The sequence below is a fragment of the Hippoglossus stenolepis genome, chromosome 22, assembly GCF_022539355.2.
Source record: "Hippoglossus stenolepis isolate QCI-W04-F060 chromosome 22, HSTE1.2, whole genome shotgun sequence".
NCBI lineage: Eukaryota > Metazoa > Chordata > Actinopteri > Pleuronectiformes > Pleuronectidae > Hippoglossus > Hippoglossus stenolepis.
Window position 1 is genome coordinate 837,229 of NC_061504.1, and position 22,572 is coordinate 859,800.

The window sequence follows — 22,572 nt, forward strand, 5'->3', positions numbered from 1 at the left end:
GGTTTTCTAAAGGTGGGTAAGAGTGTGTGTGTGTGTGTACTTGTACTTATATATTTGTGAGGACCATTTTGAGCAGAGACCCTACGGAGTGAGAACATTTTTGGAAAGTGAGGACATTTTGGCTTGTCCTCACTTTTTCAAATGGTTGTTTAAGTGTTAAGACTTGGTTTTCGGGTTAGAATTAGGTTAAGGGTTAGGCATTGAGTTGTGATGGCTAAGGTTAGAGTAAGAGGCTAGGGAATGCATTATGCCTATGGATGTCCTCACTAAGATAGAACTACAAGAATGTGTGAAACATAGATTGGCTTTTATTGTGAAGCAGCCACAGGAAAGATGAGGCACTTGTCACTGACGTGAAAGCTGACCACCAAAAAAGATAGCTTTTAAATATGTTAGAGTTTAATGGAGTAGTCAGGACCAGCCAGTGTTAGATGGACAGCTACAGGGCAGGAGGGGGGGTCTGTGAAAGGGATTCCTCAACACAGGCAACTCCTTCACATACCAGGCAGGATGCAGAGGCGGATTTTTTAGGCGGTTTGATAGAGAGAGGGGGCGCAATGTCCCACTCCCAAAATGCCATGGAGTTTTGCTGGACCAGACAGCCCTCAACCATCTGAGGAGGGAAACGAATGCAAACGGAACCGAACACACACAGGCAGACAGGTGAGGACAGAAACGAAAGGAAATGAAAAAGAAAGCAGAGAAGGCAGCATGCACAGGAAGAAAAAAGATTAAAAAAAACTATTTAAAACTAAAAATTTAAATATAAATACCACGTGACACAGAGAAAATATATAGCTGTAGCGCAAGTGAGGTGAGTGGGCATGTAGAGGACGGGTTCTGAGGAGCTCTTCTACCTCTTTCAGGTCGTTATCAGCGTTCAGATGCTCTGTTTGTTGTATGCTGTGGTCTTTCCTTCGCTGTGCCGTCGCTGTCCTATGAAACCACCTGTAGATCAAAAATGGTCAATTTGATTATTCTTACAACTTGTTGGCCACTCAACTGAAGAAACCCCACAAACGCTGCTTCACTGTGTTCACTGGTTCACTGATTCTGATCAGAGCTTCATCAAATAGATGCCTGGTGTTATTCAAGCTGCTTTCAGACATGCAATGAACGCGCTTAGAGCCTCTGGATTTTTTGCGGACTTTCTCCGCCTGGTCCCCTAGTATAAAGTCAGCAGAAGTCCACAGAATCCGATGTGTGAACACAGTAGGGGACCCCCTGCTGGATTCACTGCGAGCGAGTGCGGGGGTTGAGGACGCTTCTAACACGCGACAGATGAAAAAACAAACAACAAATTTAAACAAATATTTCCAGGTTAAAAAGCGGATCCACACCTATGAAGATGCCAAGAGAGTTTGTGGTGATACGAGCCGAAGACATTGCCTTTGTTTTGTTAAGAAAATCACGTGATCTCCGCAGCGGAATTAATACATTACTTCCTGCCTCAGTCTGCTGAACCCAGCTGCTTGAAAGGCGCTATATAAATTCAAGCTATTATTATTTATTATTATTATTATTGTGAAAGGCAAACTATGCAGAGAATTGGGTCTGGACTTTATCAGCAGGTCATGTCTGAAAACGGCTTAACGAAGAAAGGTAGGTCGACTCACTTGCTATTGATCAGCCCAGTGTTCAGCACATCAGCTTGAAGTTTGGGGAAGAATCCCTGCTCATATTTGCCCTGACCAAACTTCATGTCCAGCAGGTGGGGGTGGATGGCTATGTGGTCAATCTTCATGAGCCGCTGCTCAATGGCCTGAGCTGCAGGGGAGACAGAATATGTTTACTGCAAAGTTCTCATGTCAAATACTTTCAGACAACACTGGGAGTAAGAATACTCAAACGTAGTTGCTTCAGTCGGGACAATATAATATCTCAATGAACATTCAGCTGTAAAAGAACACCTCAAATCTAAGGTGAAGGTTCATCGTTGTATAGAAAATTGGGCAAATTCCATAGTAGTTTACAAACTTTAAAAACAATGTCAGCCCAGCCCAAAAAATTGTAACAGAATGCTTGTGTCATAAACTGGAGGTGTGAAGAAAAAAAAGTGTTTGTATCTATAATAAAAATAGATGGATCTCAGCCTCTGCTTGTTCATCTTTGATTATATTTGATGGATAATCTTTTCTTCCTTTCTAATGTAAATGGAAGGGTTTTAAAAGCAGTTCATGCTGCTCCAATGAGAAGACTGCATATATGGGGAGAATGTCCGACAGTTTTTCCTGGAAGATGTTCACAGTGTTGCACTTGGATTTACACAGTGCTGTCATGATTACAAAGTGTGAAAGGGTGACAAACATGAGCAGTTAGTCAACAAACAAACAAAGTGGGTTAGCAAACTTGGAAGAGGAAACAACGCAAATGGTGACATTGTTAAAAACTCTTTCCTGTTTCTGGCCTGGTCAAGTTTCTTTTTAGCAATGGTGCATGTTCCAAGATCACGAGAAACCTAATTTGTAATAAACAAGCGTTCTCCTAACCAAACAAAACAAATCACAATATGCTGCCACAGCTACTTATTTTCCAAAACCTGGCTTGACTTTAAAACAGTCTCTAGACACTACGAATCAAAGAACGAGGTAGGTTGCCCTCTGCCCATGTTTCTCTCTCCTCCTCTGATCCATTCATTAGTGTCCAGAGATCCACACACTCACTCAGGCTCTGTGTCCTTCACCTGATTTATCTTCTCCTCACATGGCAGCAACATCAAACACACCACATTCTCCTCTGTTGTCTGTCAGCGACTGTGCTTGTTGTCTGAGTTAAGTTGCCCTGATCCACTGATCTTGTTTTGCTGCAGCATTATTCTCCATTGGTTTAGCGAGAGGATGCCGTGGCCACAGTAGAGGGCAGGTAAAGGAAAAGGCTGACTACTGTTTGGTACGGGTAAACGGGTACCTGCATACACCATCGTCTGAAAATTAAACTCATGGGTCACAGACAGACGACATGCGCAAATACACACATCACAAAATGGAAATAAAGACAATGTAGTGAACATCTCGGGGTGGAGAGATAATCTAAGTTAAAACGGAAAGCAATGAGCCAAATTGAAGATTAATGCAGTAGTTGCCTGTTCTGTTCCACACAGCTAACAGCGTTGTTTTACTCATCTCTCTGACACATCAGTCCAAAGGAATTTACAGGCTGTTTCCGAATTAATGTCAGTCATGACATTGGCATCAATCACATCTTCCCACTCTCAGAAAGGAAAACTGACAGTATTTTTACACAACAAAACTCGTGACTTTTAAATGCACAAGTGAACCTGTGAGCCAGATGAACATTGTTAAACTTCCTGACTGAACACTATTAGTAAGACGGTTTCAGTGAGTGCAAGCATATATCGGCTATATCACGATACATGATATATATCTCGATATTTTTAAATCTCCTCTTGATCACTGTACAAGTGTTTTTTTATCTGCATGCGAAAAGGGGAAATCACAATCAAGTTACATTTAGCAAACTTTCTATTTTTAGACCAGGCAACTGCACTGAGAAGCTTTTAACTAATTAAAATAAATAAGGTAGCCCTTTCTACTGTGGCCTAGTTCTCAAAGACCCTTAACAAAAACAGAGCTCAAAGCAACAAAGAAGTGCATTCAACAAGAATCCTTAAGAAAGATATTTCAAAACCATATAAGTTAAAGTGCACTTTTTCTGTTTGATCATGTTTGCAACAACAGACAATTTTAAAAAATAGCATTGTGTGCAAACCACAGAGGCTGAGGTCCAGGCTGTGACTGTGGAAACCTTGCTGAACAATAACACTCACATCACAGGGGGAGAGGGAGCGATCCAAACAGACACTAAGTAAACCTCATGTACTGACCAGCTCCTTATAACTGGTGAGTGTTTATTAGATAAAGTGAGAGCAGGTCAGAGTGGAGGGAGGACACAGGAAAGTCCAGCTCGGTACAAACCATCCTTCTGATCATTGAGCAGCTGTGGACCAGAGAGGAAACTCTGTATTTTCACTGTTTGTTTCCACTGTTCTTCAACAAAGTCATTTACTGGCTTCACATTAACGCTCCTCTCATCTCACTGTGTCGCCGTGTGCTAGTGGGGCCTGTGTGTTCACTCTCGCTGGAGTGAACGCCGCTCACGTTCACGGTCATCATTTGTAAGACTTATTAGTTCGGTTCAGCGTTCACAAAGAATATGAACAACACTGTCAATAACCGTCTCTGAACACTCGTAAATTTGCTTGGGCTCTTCACTTTCGCTCTTCACTTTCGCTCTCTCGATGCTCTCTTCACTCCTCTCCCGATACAAAAAATATGCATGCACGCAGGAAAGCGATTCTGGATGGGCGGGGAAGTGTGCTGTCTGCTGTGAGAGGGGCATTAGAAGAGAGAAGCGAAACTCCAAAGAGAATTTCATGCTGCGTGACCATTCATACGCAAAGTGACTTTTCCTACAATTGTAATCATGTTTCTACTAAAAATGAACCATAAAAAGCACACGTTTGAACTCTAACACCTCTTCCTGCAGAGCTTACCAGACTCCCTAAGGATGGAGCATCTCTGGTAGTTGGAGGATCGTAGGTTGGGAGCACGCACATTGTAGAGTCGAGCCTTGTCGATGCGCGCATCAAAGACACGAAGCAGTGGCTCTTTCTCCTCCCACTGGGACATGATCTTGTTATCAATAAAGGTGGCGAACATCTGCGTCTCAATGAAGTGGGAGAGGAAGGGGAGGTAAGGCTCAGGCTGATCTGAGAGGAATGAGGCCTGGAGCAGGGTCAAACACAAGCGAGGAGATAAACATTATACATAAAGATACAAAATGTACAGCCAGAGATGTATATAAACAGGACCCAGTCGCAAATAAAAGCAACTTCACAAAAAAGCGCCTACCACTGATCATTCACTGTGATCATCCGCTTCCTGTGTGTTGTTTAATGTAAACGACACTTTCTGCAGCTATCGTAAAAGCCTTTGAGAGTATAGAATTTGTAATAACCCATGAGCAACTGGAAAATCTTAACAGTGAAGAAGATACACTAAGACTGCAGTGCACATATATTCATAAAACATAAGGGGGAAAATGTAGTTGGCTCTTCATTTACATTATGTCCACATTAAGCCTTATGTCTTATTTTAAAAGGTACTCTGTCTGTTCCAGGTAAAAAAACAGGTATTTTCCTAAGCATGTGTAAATGTAAAATGTGTGAAAATGTAGGGCACAAATCTGCAGACCTATTTCAATTTTGCATAGTGGGTGCCCTTTCCACAAAAAACACCTTCACTGCTCTGAATGTGGGTCATCACTAATCACCCAGAAGACACCAAACATTTCAAAGTGAAACTGTTTTCAGTTGCACAAATAATGCAAATACTCCCTTACAGAATCATAAGAATCCAGATGGCCATGGGTCCTCTCTTTTTGCAGTGAGAGACACACATACATGAATCTATAAGCAAAGGCATCTCTCTTTATGACTAATGACTCAAACCTCATCATTAAACCCTTTCTCTGTTTTTTTTTTCACTCCATTACCTTATCGAAGTTGTGCATCTGCTCCCTGTTGGTGAGCCACGACTCCAGGTCTGGCGCACTCTGAATGACAAATCCTTCATAGTCAGCAAACATGGTGGTGAAGCGGCTGGCAAACACTTCCCTCAGCTGAACATTCAGCTTGGCATTCCTTAGTTCCTCCTCCTCAGCTGCCCTCTGCCTGTCAATCCCCTGAGCTTTAACGCTCGCCCTAAGAGCATCCACGCGGGCCACAGTCACCCCGGTGCGTTCGGTCAGTGCATGCAGTCTCTCCAAGGTGGCATTCCCCTGCAGCAGCTCCAGCATAGTGAGCTCCTCCCCAGCCAGGTTGCCATTACGCCCGTCGTCCTCCAGTTGTTGAAGGGTGACAGTCTTGCACTCCCTTCTGGATGTGGAGGGGTTTCTGGGGGAACTGGTACGGGTTCTTGGCGGGGCCCCTATGTTGGCAGAAATTCCAAAACTCAGCAGAACCTCACTGAGCTCCTGGATTAACTCAGTCTTGTTGGGGAACTGGGGTAAATCCTCTGGAAGCTCGATGTAGTGGTTGTCAATGTCCACAAAACACAAGTTGGCCTGGGAGAGGGAAAGATATTAATATTTCAATATATATGTGATACACACTTCTGATAATGCAAAAACAAAACAAAAATTGTTGTGTGTTTGTAGATATAGTCATTGGAAAGTTCAACAGCGAGATCAGTGTGCAACTGGAGCCCATCTCGTTCTCGGTACAGCCTGCGACCTGTAGATAGTTTTAACTTCAGTTTAAGACACGCAAGTAACACAAGTGTGGCGTTTTTTTAAGCGATTGACAAGAAATCCAGCAAAATATTCAGCCAGAATATACTTAGTTAGTGCGACTGTACAAAAGTCTGACTGCGTTGCTTCTCCCCATAAAGACCGTCTGGTATGAATCACATTGTGATGCATTTATGCAATATTTATTATTATTAACTGGTGCTGCTATCGTTAATAACCACATTACATCTATAAATATCATTCATACTAGTTTTATTATAACAAGTTGCACAGAGGATAAATAATAATAATATTTTTTATAAAAGATCTCTATGTTGGTGTTTTGCTGCTCTGCTGCATTGCATAGCTGTGTGCAGCTTTTAGGTGTAGCTTAAGGCTTTTAAGCTACAATGGGCCTAAATTGTCGGGGTACACATGACGGATGGAGTGTCTTTTTGCTTCTCCCTCTCTTCCACACATTAATTGTTGTTACCATCCACGCAGACAATCAGACTTCATAGTTTCAGCTACAGTAGAGCATGTGGCATGCAATACAGCTCTCTCTCAGGCAAGAACGTGTCTTTCACTCTTTAGTCTGTTTACCTGTCGGAATTGGTTGTACGTGAGCGCGATGTACGTGCACATGCACCCCTGCTACCGCTATAGATAGAATGAATTCTGTGGGAAACACTGAAGCCCACATCATATCCCTTGACCAAGTCGTAATCCATCCAGTAATTTTTGTGCAATCCTGCTAACCCACAGATAGACGGACAAACAAATGAAAACATGAGCTCCATGCCTGGAGTAATTCAAAACAAGGAGGTTGGCTGCATACCTCCTGAGGAAGTTCCAGCGTGGAGCGGTCTGTGCATTCTTTTGACTGCAGGCCCATTAGGTAGGGAACAGGAGCATCCAGGAAGTGGAGGAGGGAGGCTGGCAGGATAGGAACATAGACATGCTGCCACTGAAACGGAAACAGCAGGGTAGTGATGCCCTCTGCTACTGTCATCAACCGCTGGTAGTCTGAGAGGGAGACAAAATTATGATGAGGGAATAGATCTTAAATAACAATCTAGAATTTCTGCAGTTTTATCTTATTAAAAACTATATAATGTGATCGGAGGAAGAAACACTTTATCACTGAGTTGCAGCCTGAGGAGTTCTTTATCATTATTAGTATTAGTTTTCTACTTGAATCTAGTTGACCTACTGTTAACATTTTAAGCAGCTACATTACTTAACTGATTTTGACTAAACAGGGGTTAATGTTGCAGCTTTTTTTGTAAATGTGAAAAAAAAAAAAATCTGTGTTAATTTTATATTTACCAAAGATGTAAGGGCAGAAAACTTTTATCTAAAAATAAAAAATGTAATTTAACATCTTATCTTTACTTTGTTTAAATTCAAAAATATGAAAATGTTTTAGTTTACTTTGCTACCCTGTCTGTGGCTCTTAGTCCACCTGCTTCTTCTGAATCTTTGGGGAAAAAAAACTGCCCTTTATATAATCGGGTCCAATATGTCATGGTGTGTGTGTGTGTGTGTGTGTGTGTGTGTGTGTGTGTGTGTGTGTGTGTGTGTGTGTGTGTGTGTGTGTGTGTGTGTGTGTGTGTGTGTGTGTGTGTCTGTTTTGAATGAGCGTGATTGGTGGACATGCCTTCTAAGCATAGAGAACCTATAGTGACCTGGAGGTAACTTGAGAGGCATTCTCTAGAGCAGGTGTTTGGTTTGTCCCTTCTGGGCTCCTGCAGAAACACAGCGGACTCTGTGTAAGAGGACCTGTCCCCATGGATGCATCACAAGACCGATGCTGGACTGAAAATGGCACCTGTTCAGTTCAAGCTTTATTTTAGCCTAAAATCACATTAGATCCTCTATACATCATAACCAGCCAAAAACATTTAGTTTTAACTGTTATATGATATATAACTCAATCATTAAATTATTACTATTACTATAATTTACATAGCCTATAATTACTTATGTTTTGATTTTGAAAAGCATATTCATAAGGAACCTCTTTTTTAAGTCATACAATGCAATAGTTATTCATGATTTCCTGTATTCCGCACTTGAATCTTTTCTTTTTTACTGTTCTTCACAGCTTTGTTCTTCATTCATGATTGGAACTGAGCCCAAGTAGAAATTCTGAAAATCTGAAGCTTCTTTATTTCCACTTTCCACCAAATTAGAATCAACTATCACAAGCTTTCCTTCAGTCCAACACTTAACAGTCCTATGAGGCAAATTGTGATTTGTGAATATGGGCATTCATTGATTGAACACTAAAAAACAATGCATAAAATCTGAAGGCGAAGCTTCCTTATTTGTGACTTTTTCTACCTTCTAATTCCGCAAATCTGTTTGTGGAATGCACAACTTGCCACCATTCATCTTATCGCCTTCACACCTTAATGTATTATTATTAAGGGCCCAAGAAAGTGCTGTGTCAAATTTGGTGTGATTTGTTCACGCAATTCGTTCAATATTAATACAAATTTAATAAACAGTCAAATAGTGGCTTGCAGACAGTGGGGGCAGGGAAACAGGGAGAGTGGAACATGTCTTCTTCTGCATCCTCTGATAAATTACAGTGCAGGGAAAGATAACACCAGTTCAGTAATCATTCAAACTTATATATAAGCAACATACATGAACGGTAATAAAGCAATATATTTATGTCATTATGAGAAACATTGACCATAACATCTATTTGAAGATAAACCAGGCTGAATACAGTTTTCTAACATCACTCTGCACCATAGACTAGATATGAAAAGGCCTACACGTGCGTCCAGCACACAAACAATTAAAAGTGACAGGATATTGTAGATTTGTTTGAGAAGGCCTCACTAATGACAAGGAATAATTCTGAAGTAGACTCCGGAGCATTACCACAGGCCAAGCAAACAGCCCATTCCAAACAGGTAGGTTGACAAAGGGCACTGGACTAGTTCCGTCAAATTTACAATGAGCTAAATGTAGTTGAAACAGCAAAGTTATTGAGCATGTAATGCTGTGTGGGGGTGTGTGAGTGTGTGTAGGGGCGGGGGTGCTGATAACAAAAATATGTTATCCTTACACAAAAATAACTATTTCCTGGCCCATTTATGAGCTGAACAGAACCTTTTAAACATTAAAGTCAGGTTGGTAAAACTGTAGGCTCCACTTGAATCCCAAAAAACAACCTTAGAACAAAAATGTTTTAATAACAAGTAGGTTTTTAAATATAACTTAAGAAATGATTTTTTTTAAAGAAGTGAAATTAATTCACACAGAAAAAGACAGAAAAAGACCATTGAATGTGACACAAAACTACAAAAGCATTATATTATGATGTGTGAAAAAGAAGGTTTCTTTCACCTTCAAATATTCAATATTACCCTTATTGTTGCATAACATACAGCATTAGCTTTAATCTAGCAAGGAGTGCTCATACATAGCCTTGATGTCACCCTGAAATAAGTTTTACAAAGATTAAAACTCGTGTAGTAGTAATAGTAACAACTATGTTTATAAATCCGTGTATCGTTCGTTCTTTTCATATTCAATTAGAAAACCAAAATCGGAAAATTTGACAAGTCATTATTTTGTTATTCGTTTTTGAATCTGATACCAAATAACGCTTTCTTTTTCGTAGTTTGGATTTTTTGCTCAGATCGAAAATAGTAACTGAAAAAACAGGTCAGGGGCCAGACTTGATTTTGATATTTAATTTAAATGATTTCTGTGACCCAGAAGTCTGATTCCTCGGATCAATAAGTCATAAGTGAAACGTTGCTAAAACCCAAACGCCTCTTCTTTCCCACCGTAGTAAGGTAAACAACGGGCTACAAGCCAGTTTTCATCAATAGGAGTCGTCCTCCGAGCTGGACACAGAACATTGGTCTCTATGTACAGCCGGCTGTGAGACGAGTGCGCAGGGACCGTCTACAAAGTGCAAAACCGAAAAGAGATGTTACAAAAATATATATAATAACTTCACTCTAATATTGTGTATTCTCAACAAAATCACATTACACATCTAGGCTCCAGATACACAGTATTAGAGTGAAGTTATTGAATAATTTTCACAATCAAAAATTTCCAAAACTGTGCAAAATCACATTTTTCCAAACTAAGTATAACCAGCAGGAGACACTGGGTGTGTGACTTGATTTTGGTGAGAATACACTACTACTACTACTACACTAAATGTCCTCTGTGATCCTCCTCTGAGCAGCCATCACGTTCCCAGGCACACGTCGGAAACGCACACACAGCTCTCGCCCACGGACAAGTGCGGGTTGCACGTTAGCATCGCTACATCCGCTAGCATCGCTACTTCTGTTTGTGTACTTTTAGGCTTAAAACCTGGTGTAAATGATGCGGTTTCGAGTCGAATATGAATGTCGGGACTTATGGACACTTGGATGACACCACACAAGCAGTATGGAGGCATGTTATGTTTTTTTCTGTTGTTTTATAATGTTTAAAAAAATGTATCACCAGTTACACTGTTTACCAAAGTGTTTAATGGACTCAAACAGTTCACCCACCCCTCCATCGGCATAGTGGTGAATAGATAATGAGTGAATTTTCATTTTTCCGTGAACTATCCCTTTAATGTATTCCTGGGGCTAGAGCGGTAACCAGTGATGACATGTACAGCCGCATGTCGTCCTTTCACCGCTGGTTGCCGAGGTTGTGTTCAGACAACAATGTTGGCTTTGTAGATAACTGGTACATTGTGGGGGGAAAACCTGGTCTGATTAGTAGAGACAGCATTCATCCAATTTTGGATGGAGCGGCTTTCATAAATATGACAACGTTTTTGAGACCAGGAGGCAGAGTTGCAGTCTAGCTTCTCTGCACTTCTATTAAGGCAGTCCCCCCCCAAATAGCCTATAGAAACTATGGTCGACCTTCTGACCACCTAGATTAAATAAATCAAAAGTAAACAGGAGAGGAGTGATAGATACAAGCCTAATAAAAAATAATACAGCCACTGCATCGGAACCAAAAACGCAGATCAAAAACTCTACTTGTCAATGATCTGATTACTGCTCATCAATTAGATTTATTCTGAGTAACCAAAACCTGCAAAAAGATGAGTATGGGGTTTTAAATGAAGCAACGCCCCTCACCATGTGGATACTCATATTCCTCGAAGCACAGGCAGAGGTAGAGGGGCCTAAACTATTTTTAATCTGATTTATCAATCAACCCCTCGACCTAAAGGTTTATTTAGCACATTTGAAAGTCTAATCCTAAACCATGTACATAAAAGATTGAGATACAAAAAATGTTTTTATCTGAAATCTGCGTATTTTTTATCTGAGCTAATTCTTATCACAGATAGTTATTATAGTATTTTTTCAACATTCATGTAGATCTTACTAATGACAGCCTTAGATCTGCATTTGATCCACTTATAGACAAAACTGCTTTTATTCAACATGTAAAAAACCCACTCACTGTTCTAATCACACTCTTGATCTTGCTCTACAGATGGCATAGAAATTGAACATTTTATATGTCCATAAAATCCTCTTCTGTCTGACCATTTATTAATTATGGACTGAGCCCGCAGCAAGGACCCTATTGAAAGTTTTTCAAATGTTTGACTTTTGATGAAACTTTGCACAAAATTCAGATGTATGAAATATGTACATGTTAAATGGTTTTCTCGCACTTGAGAAACATCTTGATAACGCCCCGTAAAGTAGAGATCCTACGTGTGTGTGTGTGTACATTGGTGCGTGGACTATGTCTTTAAGTGTAAGTTTAAATTTGCTTTATCTCTCAAGTCTGAACAGGTTCAGAATTTCTCCCCAAACACACATTGAGCCTCAGTCATCAAGCGTTCTACCGAGGAAAGTTCTACTTAAAACCCACTTATGCGTTTTTTTTTGTTTTTTTTCGAAATTCCCCAATATTTTCTTATCTGGGATTTATTCTTATATAAGACCAGAATCTGCACACACTGAAGAGCCTTCCTAAGCATATTTGACTGACAAGCTTGTGTAAAATAATCTGTTATGGTGTTAGGTTCATTACAGACTGATAAAAGCAAACAGCTGACACTAGGTGATCATCTTCAGCAGCACAATGGTAACGTTTTGGCTTCATACAAGAGTCAAAAAATGACTGTATTGAAATCAAAATGAAAGAAGCTTAGAGAAGCACCTTATCCCATGATCAAATAAACAATGCAGGAAATCCAGCTAAATAACATCAACAAAAATATGACGTGGTGGAAAACACATTGAGGTGTATAAAAATAATTAAACCACCATAATATGTGATTAGTTTTATCTTTAAAATGACATCCATGCTTTGGTGCATATTTGAATTTTTGCAAACTTGTCTGTTGTTCAATGTTCCATGGTTTTACAGCTACAGCTTTTAGTCAAAATGTTCCATCCAATTGTATCCTGTTAATTCTGAAATACAAGTATATCTCTGATTCTGAGATGAGAGATGGCTCAAGAAATGCAACCACACGGTGCGCAATGCACCCACAGACCTTGGGGCATTGCGCACCAAGCCGACCCAAACCCGACAGGCATTAGGTTTTTAGTGGGCGACCCCCACCCAAGTCCAATGCAGTTAATGTAGCTGCACTGAGTTTGTGTTACTGACACAAATAGTTATTTCTTGTTTTCCCACGTTACAGACTTGGGCAGAAAAGAAAAATCAACCTAGTCAACGTGACCATCCCAAACCTGAATCTGCAGTGTTGTGTTTCCAATGATGCACTGGTCCATATCATTTAGTTCTGCCCACTCTCTTTTTCCTTTCCCCCTCCAGAGACAGCTTTCACTAAATATGTAACTGCATTCCATTTTTGTGTTATTCTATTTCCACTGCTGACACTACGAAATATAACTGCTTTTTTATGGTTTGAGTCCAGTGCGCTACCTTTTCTTGACTTCGGATTCCTGTGTCACTCAGTCAGCTACAATGTGGCGATTTAAGGGAAAAATATACTTTTTGTCATATACTTTTGAACAAATAGTCTACCAGTGGTAATAATAATAATTATCACTCTGCAGGAGCATGATGTGAGGCGTGTGCTCAGAGCCGTGAACCCACAGAAAGCTTCCGGCCCTGATGGCGTGAAAGGAAGGGTCCTTAAGGAATGTGCAGACCAGCTTTAAAAGATCTTCACAGAAATCTTCAAACTGTCCCTGACCAAATCCATCATCCCACCTTGCCTGAAGTCTTCCACAATCATCCCACTGCCAAAGAAGAACACCATCTGTGGCCTCAACAACTACCGTCCGGTCGCACTCACTCCGGTCATCATGAAGTGCCTTGAGAGGTTAGTTCTGCTACACATCAAAACCAGCCTCCCACAGACTTTGGATCCACACCAGTTTGCCTACAGAGCCAACAGGTCTACTGAAGACGCCATCACCACTGCTCTTCACAACGCAGTGACTCACCTCGAACATCAGGGGAGCTATGTGAGAATGCTATTCATAGACTTCAGCTCTGCATTTAATATCGTCACCCAGGGAAGACTGGTCACAAAAGTGACAGACCTCTGACTCCCACCAACCACCTGCAATTGGATTAAAGACGTTTTGACAAACCTGACATTGTTGTGTTTGGCCAAAGAACAAAGTCCCAAAACACACACTTAGCATACTCTCACATTCACTCGAATGACAAGCAGACAGAGAGGGACGGTGATATTGCTCGAAATGCTCAGTTATTCCACACTTTGCACTTTCTCCGCATATAATAATGTAGAGTAATAATGTACATCAAATATGCAACTGGAGCCAGTGGGCAGTTTAGCATATAGACAGAGGGAAATAGATAACCCAGCTATGACCATCTCTAATGCTGTCTTATAAAACCTACACAAATCAGCCACTACATTCAAAGCAATTCCAATTTGAGTGTTTAAGAAAACAGTTACGTAAAAAAATAAGCATGTAGGTACACAGGCACAGGATAACAACATTCAACTTTGAGGAAAAACTCTGAATGTCAGGTCATAATCATATACTTAATTTAAACTTTGACGATGTACTTTCTCCAAATCCTGTAAATAAAGTTATTTTATCTCTCGTAGTATATCATTTCAAACTATATAATCTGAATGGCACTTAGCGCTTTTATTATACAAGGTTGGCGGGCGGCAGGAAACACCCATGAAGACTATCGTAATACAGTGGAAACAGCTTATAGTGATCACGTTTGTCCCGGTCCAAATTCATCAATATAAGAGGTTGATTGCTATAACCGAATTGCATAGCTTCTGTATGATAGGGAGGGAAAACGTAAAAGATAAGGTCAGATAAGGACGATATCACATTGCGCACTCGCGTATAAACGCACACACACTGGCTCCGCTGCTCACTTTTCTCTCTCTCTACCTCTCTCTCTTGCAATGACTCGCGAACATAAACAAACACACGCCTACACACACTCAGCTGCTGTCTATGTCTTGCTACAGTTAAAAAGCTGTTTTGTTGGAAATGACGCCACAATAACAGCAGTGATCACCACACAATAGACCAATCGGCCTGGCCGATTTTCCGGGCCGATATAGGTTCTGCAGAGGAGCTGCTAATGCCAGCACTATGATTTTACACAGGGTTTGCCTTGAAAGTATGGAGCTGTGCATCTTCTGCTCCTGCACACATTTCACAATAAAACCTTTTTAAAAAATGTAGTTAACAGAAATGCTGCAGTGCTTGTATTTTGAAACGGGTAGGCAACAGAAAATGTAAATATTTATGTCTTGAATATATAATAAAAGAAAAGAAAAGAAAAATAGGGGAGACCTTGAATCTCCAGAAGAGCAGTGCTGCTTCTACAGCTGAGCCGCAATAAGTGCGGCTGCTCTGATCTGTTAAAATGGGCGATTGGAGAGCTTCAGAGATTCTACCTGATGATCTGAGACCATTTTGTCTATTTTTCTTGTGTCTTGATGGGACAGATTTAAAAGGGACACCACAGTATGTTGGCATTTTCCTGACTGAGTCATGAGGTACATAGAACAACATATAACACATAATTACTCTAATAATAACTGTGGGGGGGAATAAGTAAGACTAAAGACTACAAAGTCACATTCTGTTTTGTCTTCAGAGGTTTTTGATCTAATATTCCACGGCAACAGATCCCACTGCTGAGTGGACTGCTTCAGAGATGTAGCGCTATTTGTTTTTGGAGGTTATCTATGATGGTTATGGCTTATTTTGATGCTAATGTGATCAGTGTTCCTATAGTGCCAGTTTTGCATACATTAGTTAACTATAACTGAGACCACGATCAAATGTTTGACTGACTTATTCAATACTTTAATTTTGTTAAGATTGAGAGGCAGTCAGCCAAACATGGAAGTAGTGGGTTGTGATTAGCAGAGACTTAGGCAACATTGGCGAGTGAACACAGGTAGTTTGTGTTTTGAAACACAGTTCAGGTCCAAGCAGATTTTAGCAGAGCAAAGCAGAAGCTTTGAAATGGCTGTTAAGGGACTAATGTTTAATACGTAGCCTTAACAGGACACGTCTCAGGTACTTTTTTCATACTTATAAATAGTTGTCAGACACACAAACATCTAGGTGAGTGCAGCTTTAGTGTTAATGCAGCTGTATTAAAATACTATATACCGTATGTGAGCATAGAAAGGACCAACACAAACATAAATAGTTGAAACAAGCTGATCCTAGTCACATAGTTAATATAACACTATAATCAATACGCTTCTGAGCACAAGATATGATCTATTAACATTTAGCGACGTCTCAAACTGTTTTGCTAATGACCACACACAGTCCAGCCATATACAAGGTTTTGACCTATGCTTCTTATTATTGTGAAAGACTTACCCTTTGAGCAGAGGAGGATCTGCATCTCCAGCAGGTTGCAGGTGAACACCTGGACCAGATTTTCTACTCCCGAGCCCAGGCCTCTGGCACACAATGGGCTCATATACACCGTGGAACTTGAGCGTTCGGCCTGGAGCAGGCAGTGGCACCTCATACAGGATATTGTGAATGTAGCTCTCAAGTGGTAGTGGGGGGGCAGTGGCTGCTGTAACAGCCCTGTGTAGCTGTGACAGGAAGTTGCGGCATGCGTACATGAATGGCATGGTAGTGACCAGACACAACGCTTTGGACACATAGAGGGTGTCCCGTGACGAGTCATAGCCACCTGCTGCCCGAGATGAAGGTAAGGTGGATGAGAAGGGGGGGGAGTCAGCCTCGTCTAAACTGCTGGTCAGAGAGTCCATGCTGGAGGAGGAGGAAGAGGAGGAGGAATGGGGGTTGGTGGAGGCATGCTCTGCATTGTGCATCTGGTGGAGGGTCTGCATGGCGGAGCAGATCTGCGGGCTGGTCACCTCCTCATAGAAGGTGTGGACGAAGCCATAAGTTCGAGAACCATCCTCCCTGGTGATGATGAAGGAGTGAAACTGAGGATCACGTGGATCTGCCTGCGTCTGGAACGACAGTCCTTTAGGCATACACAGCTGCAAAGAGAGGAAACAGTGGTCAATCACCACCTCAGAGCAGACTATTGTCAATTCCACAATTGTTATGAGTATATCATCTTCACCATTCAGGCGCCAGCTATCTTTACCATTATTCTGATAGCATGCTTTTGGATGTGCAATCCTGGTGAAAAGTGTGTGTGTGTGTGGTGTGTGTGTGTGTGTGTGTGTGTGTGTGTGTGTGTGTGAGAGAGACATCAGACTTTTAATCAGGCATAATGAAGCAAACCCAGTGGAGCAGTCTGGGTCCTATGTGTTGCTATCATACACTGTGTAGGTTGCTAGGTAGAGAGAAGCACGCAGATGCAGACACACAGATGTAGGCAAAATATGTTGTTATCAATAATCAGTAACAACAGTTGACGTTGAAAACCGAGTCTTCCGAGCAGAGTGGACAGAAAAGTGTGTGTGTATTTTTCCTGCAGTGAGCTCAATGAGACCGTTGTGTCTCATTTGCACTGAGTCTGTTACGGTCTAAAAAACGGCAACTTAAAACGGCATTACGAAACTAAACACAGACACTTTGAAGACTCTTTGAAGGTAAGGACGCGGGAAATAAATGAGCTCAAAGCCCAGTATGAGCGATCTGCGTGGGCCCTCTCATTCCCTCTCCGCACAACAGCGGACATGCAAGTGTTTGCTGAGAATACGGTGGATTTTGGGGCAACATAAAAAGACCTTTACAGATGGGAGCATTGTTAAAGAGTGCATGAATGCTGTGTCCGAAACACTTCTCAATGGAAAGGAAAGCCATGAACTGACAGAAACAAATCCCCCTTTCAGCCACAAGGAGAGGATAATCTCATTGCTGCTATTAAAAGTGTGCATAGCTTAAGTAGTTCATGAATCTACTGATATTAGTGACAATGCACAGCTTTTGGTATATGTCAGATTTTACCACACAGAGAGGAAATATTTCTGTGACGACATCTTAGGTATCACAGCACAGCACACACCAGAGGATGTTATATCTTTATGGATAAAAGGAATGTAGGCCTATGCAAATTCCATGACAAAATGTTCATTGCACTTTGTTTCATGTTTGTCCAGCAAAGGCATTTTATTTTTGACAGTTTGTCTAAGAAGGATTTTGTATCGTTACAAAAGCAACTTTCTGGAATAAAAATGTTAATTAAAACTGATTAAGTCTGGTAGAAAGCATATTTGTACGTATGTAATTATCCAGGAGGAGGGTTGATTTCTGGACGTCTTGCAATTTTAGTTGAAGACCCCTGATCTAAACCATCAACTTGTCTATTAGATCCTATCCAAACTAGAAGATTTTACTCTAGTCAGCAATTGTATATTTAATCAGATTATTTTACTTCAAACTCTTAAAATGTTCACTCTTGAACCAGTTTTTTTGGCTAGTTATGAACCCATATCAAACCTTCCCTTCATTTCCAAAATCCTTACAATATAATACAATAATGGTATGTTTGAAGACAAATTTGAAGAAATTCCCTCAAGGCTGTCAAGACATATCGGGTTCATGAGAATAGGATGGACGGACAGATGTACGTACATACAGTCAACCTGAAATCATATTGTCACTTGTTGTCACCAGCACAGAGGCATAATTAAAAGCAGCGACAGTAAAAATCTATATTATCAACGAATTATTTTAAATTCAGACAAAACTGAGGTCATTGTAATTGGCCCTAAACATCTCAGAGAAACACTGTCTGACCAGATAGTCACTTTGGATGGTGTTAGTTTGGCCCCCAGCTCCACTGTGAGGAACCTTGGAGTTATGTTGGACCAGGACATGTAAAACAAGTCTCTAGTACAGCTTTCTTCCACCTGCGCAATATTCTGAAAATTAGGAACATCCTTTTTTCTGAAGGATGCTGAGAAACTACACCAGGCATTTGTTACCTCTAGACTGGATTACTATAATTCTTTATTATCAGGATGTCCCAGTAAGTCTGTGAAAAGCCTCTAATTGGTCCAAAATGCTGCAGCATGAGTGCTCCCAAAACACAGGCTCCAAGAATGTGTAAGAGTAGAATGGGAGGTAGAGCCTTCAGCTACCAGGCTCCTCTCCTGTGGAACCAGCTCCCACTCTGGTTTCAGGAGGCAGACACCATCTCTACATTTAAATCAGCATGCATAAACCATTGATGCTGATTGATATACATAATGAGCATCACTTTTACTGTGTGAGGACATTTTGGACGGTCCTCACTTTCACCCACACCCTTAACTGGCTGTGCGAGGGTTCAGATTTGGTTCTTAGTTTCAGTTTAGAATCAGGTTTAGGTTAAAGTAAAGATTAGGGTGAGACATTTAGTTGTAAGGGTTAAGGTTTGAGTTTAGGACTAGGGAATACATGATGTAATTGAATGTTCTGGGATTTCTCAAGAAAGGAAGAGACGATGATGAGCTCAGGGTGTGATGGAGGTATGATGAAGGAGGAAGAAAGGAGAAGGAGAGAACCCTCAACAGCTCACAATCATCAGGGGGTCAGGTTTTAGTCACAGCACTGCAGCATGATGGCATGTTTCCATGACGTAAGGTGAGACCCAGGGCTGAATTATTTAGCAGAGCTCGTGGAATAATGGGCAGGGCCCTCAATCGTCAGCAAGCAACACCCACAGCCACACACAGTGGTGTAGTGCAAGACATATGCAGGTATATGGCATATAACTTATTTTAAAGCAAGATATAATTCTATCCTATATCGCCTCTGGTACGCATCATTCAGTCATGTGCTGCAAGCCAAGATATTGAAAGGAAGAACCACAATTATTTTGTTCCGTTTCTGATTGGATACTACCCCTTGTCTTTGTTGGTTAGGTTGGTTTAGGTATGAGGGCTGGTGATTGGTTAGTTATGATAAGAATACCAGAGTCCTCCCAGTGTTTGTGTTCCTGGCCCTGGGAAAAATATTGCCTGCCCTTTACCTGACCTCTTGATGAACTGAACTCGATAGAAAAATCTTAAATGAGGCAAACTACACAAATAAAACATTTCAGCAAAAACGACCTTGTGCCACTACTCTGGTGCTCTTAGCCAGCAGCTCAGGTAGCCCCCCCACGACCCTTCAGGGAGGATGCTGATTGTGACAGAGATTCTGCCTCTCCATGTGTAATTCTCCTCCGTGGCTGCTCTCTCTCTGCTGCCTCTTAAAGAAGGGAAATCAGCTAATAGCGGTGCTGAATAGCCCCCTAGTACAGCTGGAGGTGCTACCTCAGCCACCTCCACACAGATAAATCAGGTAGGATGAGCAGAAGTTGTTTACTTTAACTTTATGATGCAAATTTTTTTTTTTATATTGTATAAAAAAGCTCTGCACACAATGCGCAGTATATCATAGGTCTGTTTGAGAAGGGCTCAGTAATGACAAGGACTAATTCTGAATTAGGCTCTAGAGCATTACCACAGTCCAAGCAGGATTAGAACGGGCACAGCACTCGTCGTTTTACACTACGGCAGCCACCTACCATGTTGACAGCATCCTGGTCGAATGGGTTCCACTCAATATTCTCAGGGTAGTGGGCCAGAACTTTGGACTTGAATTTCCTCTTCAGGGGACTTTGCTCTGAGTTTTCACCTGGAGTGAAAAGAAAACAAAGAAATGGATGATTGTTTGGAAAATGTGACAAATTTGTTAAGTTTGTGTATGTTTTTGTGAGTTGTGGCTGAATGTTTCTGGTGCAAATGATCAGGGAAGCATCAATCTGCAACATATGTATTACACAGAGGTATAAAAGGTAGCATCTGATATTTAGTATGTGACTCTCTTAATGGAGGTCGTCTGACATGGACCAACATTTTTTTACTTTATGCAACACAACAGACCGTAAACATCAATAAGCTCTTCAAGCATCTACAAAAGAATCATGTCAAGCTTACGAAGAGAATCTACAGAAGAGAGAGACACTCTACCGGAGAGGTATACTTTTCTTCAATAGCAGTATAACAATTTCTCAATATCTATTGATTCTTATTGATCATTCTTATGAAATAAAAAAGCACGGTTTAACAAGTTGCAGTTTAACAAGTGTTGTCTTAAAACTTGACATGATACCAATAATCAAATGAATATGAATACAGATTTAACATTTACTAGGTAACTATCTATAGGGACTTTTTCCTTGTCACCTGATTGAAAGGTGCCCTCAACTCCATTCATGCAGACTTTGACCTTCAACTAATGACCATTAGGATGGAAGGGAATTAGTGTAGCTCATCAACGGGTTGAAAACTGGATGTGAACTTAAAGGCTCACATCTCTTCCATGATGAAATGTCTGCTGAGAAACTGAGGTCAAATCTGCAGCTCTGTATTACTCTCTGTGGGCTATTTAATCTCACTGCTGATCCACTAACATTTTATAACTTTTCTGTGACCAGGGGCCTCATTCAACTGTTTCACACAAAACAGGGTCTGAAAGATGCTTACTCTACCTCACACGGAAAAGTTGGGGTCTATAAAAACAAACTTGACAGGAGAATGTGTGCACTTGTATGCAAACCAATATGAATGCACATTTTGGAGATGGGAATGTGGAGATGCAGATGGGAGGTGGTGAACTGAAGCCAGATTATAGATCCACTTTATCATAAACATTAAACCAGCAGTGTACATTGTGCGACATAACTGTTTAACAAGCATCCTTCAATTGTAAAAGATATAAGCCAATTTAAAGCAAATTAACAGCAGTTAAAATTGCGTTTATAGAACAAAGCAATAAATAGTTTTTACAATATCTTCACTAATACTGTGCAAGTAGGCTACAACTTAGTTTTCACATAGTGTTTGCATAAAATCAACCACTTTAATGAATCAATTGATTAATAAAATAATTGTTCGTTAATTGTGTTCACCTGATAAGCTTACATTTCCAAATTATATCCCGTGATGCATGTTAGGATATCACCGTTTGCCATTAATTATTTTCACGATTTAATCTAATGTAATCTTTCAGATTGCTGTAAACATAAATGTGACCAAATATCTGTGAAGTGTAACAAAAACATTTTCCTTGGATGCACCAGTACGCCTTAAGTTTAGCAGGTCGGTCTATGTGTATTTTGTCATTGCCTCTCCTCCTGAGTCTGGGAGCGATGCAGAGTTTACACACACACACACACACACACACACACACACACACACACACACACACACACACACACACACACACACACACACACACACACACACACACACACACACACACACACACACACACACACACACACACACACACACACACACACACACACACACACACACACACACACACACACACACACACACACACACACACATAGAAGACACAGACGAAGATGTCAAGACAGTTTGTGGTAATAAGAGGCAGACACTGGTGTCTGTGTTGAGAAGAAAATCACGTGACCTCCACGGCTGAATTAATATGTCACTTCCTGTCTTTGCCTGCTGCCCCACCTCTCGCCTGAATAACGGGAGGATTTGTTGCTGCTGTGGTCATGTCTGTGCAGAGAACCTCCTGCTGCAAAGTGCATGTGTTTAATATCCTAAATAATGTTTTCATTCAAATGTCAGACTGAATATTCTTGAGAATTAAGTTTAATTATCTGTGACAGGGTGAACTTGCATGATTATGCTTTAATATTATCATTATACAAATCAGTAGTTTAAAATGGTTTCACAATGATGACAACAATTCAATTTATAGCAATAATTTCTGAGAGAAAATATTGTCCAACAAAATTTGTTATTGTGACAGACCTACCTTAATATTTTGAGGAATGCACCAAGTGAGAGGTTTCCTTGTTCAGTTTACAGCTTTAATTCTGTTGGGATCTACTATTTGTGAACAATATTGGGCCTACATGTGT

The 22,572-nt window shown here is 40.8% G+C and overlaps 1 protein-coding gene across 1 annotated transcript in view; it reads right to left on the reverse strand.

The window, feature by feature from the left end:
• Positions 1-22,572, reverse strand: part of LOC118101663 (DENN domain-containing protein 5B) — a 53,892-nt gene that overhangs the window by 15,642 nt on the left and 15,678 nt on the right. The window contains 9 exon segments of the mRNA XM_035147590.2: positions 503-613; positions 858-948; positions 1,617-1,767; positions 4,514-4,745; positions 5,515-6,084; positions 7,088-7,275; positions 16,086-16,159; positions 16,161-16,726; positions 20,194-20,303. Of these exon segments, the coding sequence (XP_035003481.2) occupies positions 503-613; positions 858-948; positions 1,617-1,767; positions 4,514-4,745; positions 5,515-6,084; positions 7,088-7,275; positions 16,086-16,159; positions 16,161-16,726; positions 20,194-20,303 (2,093 nt within the window).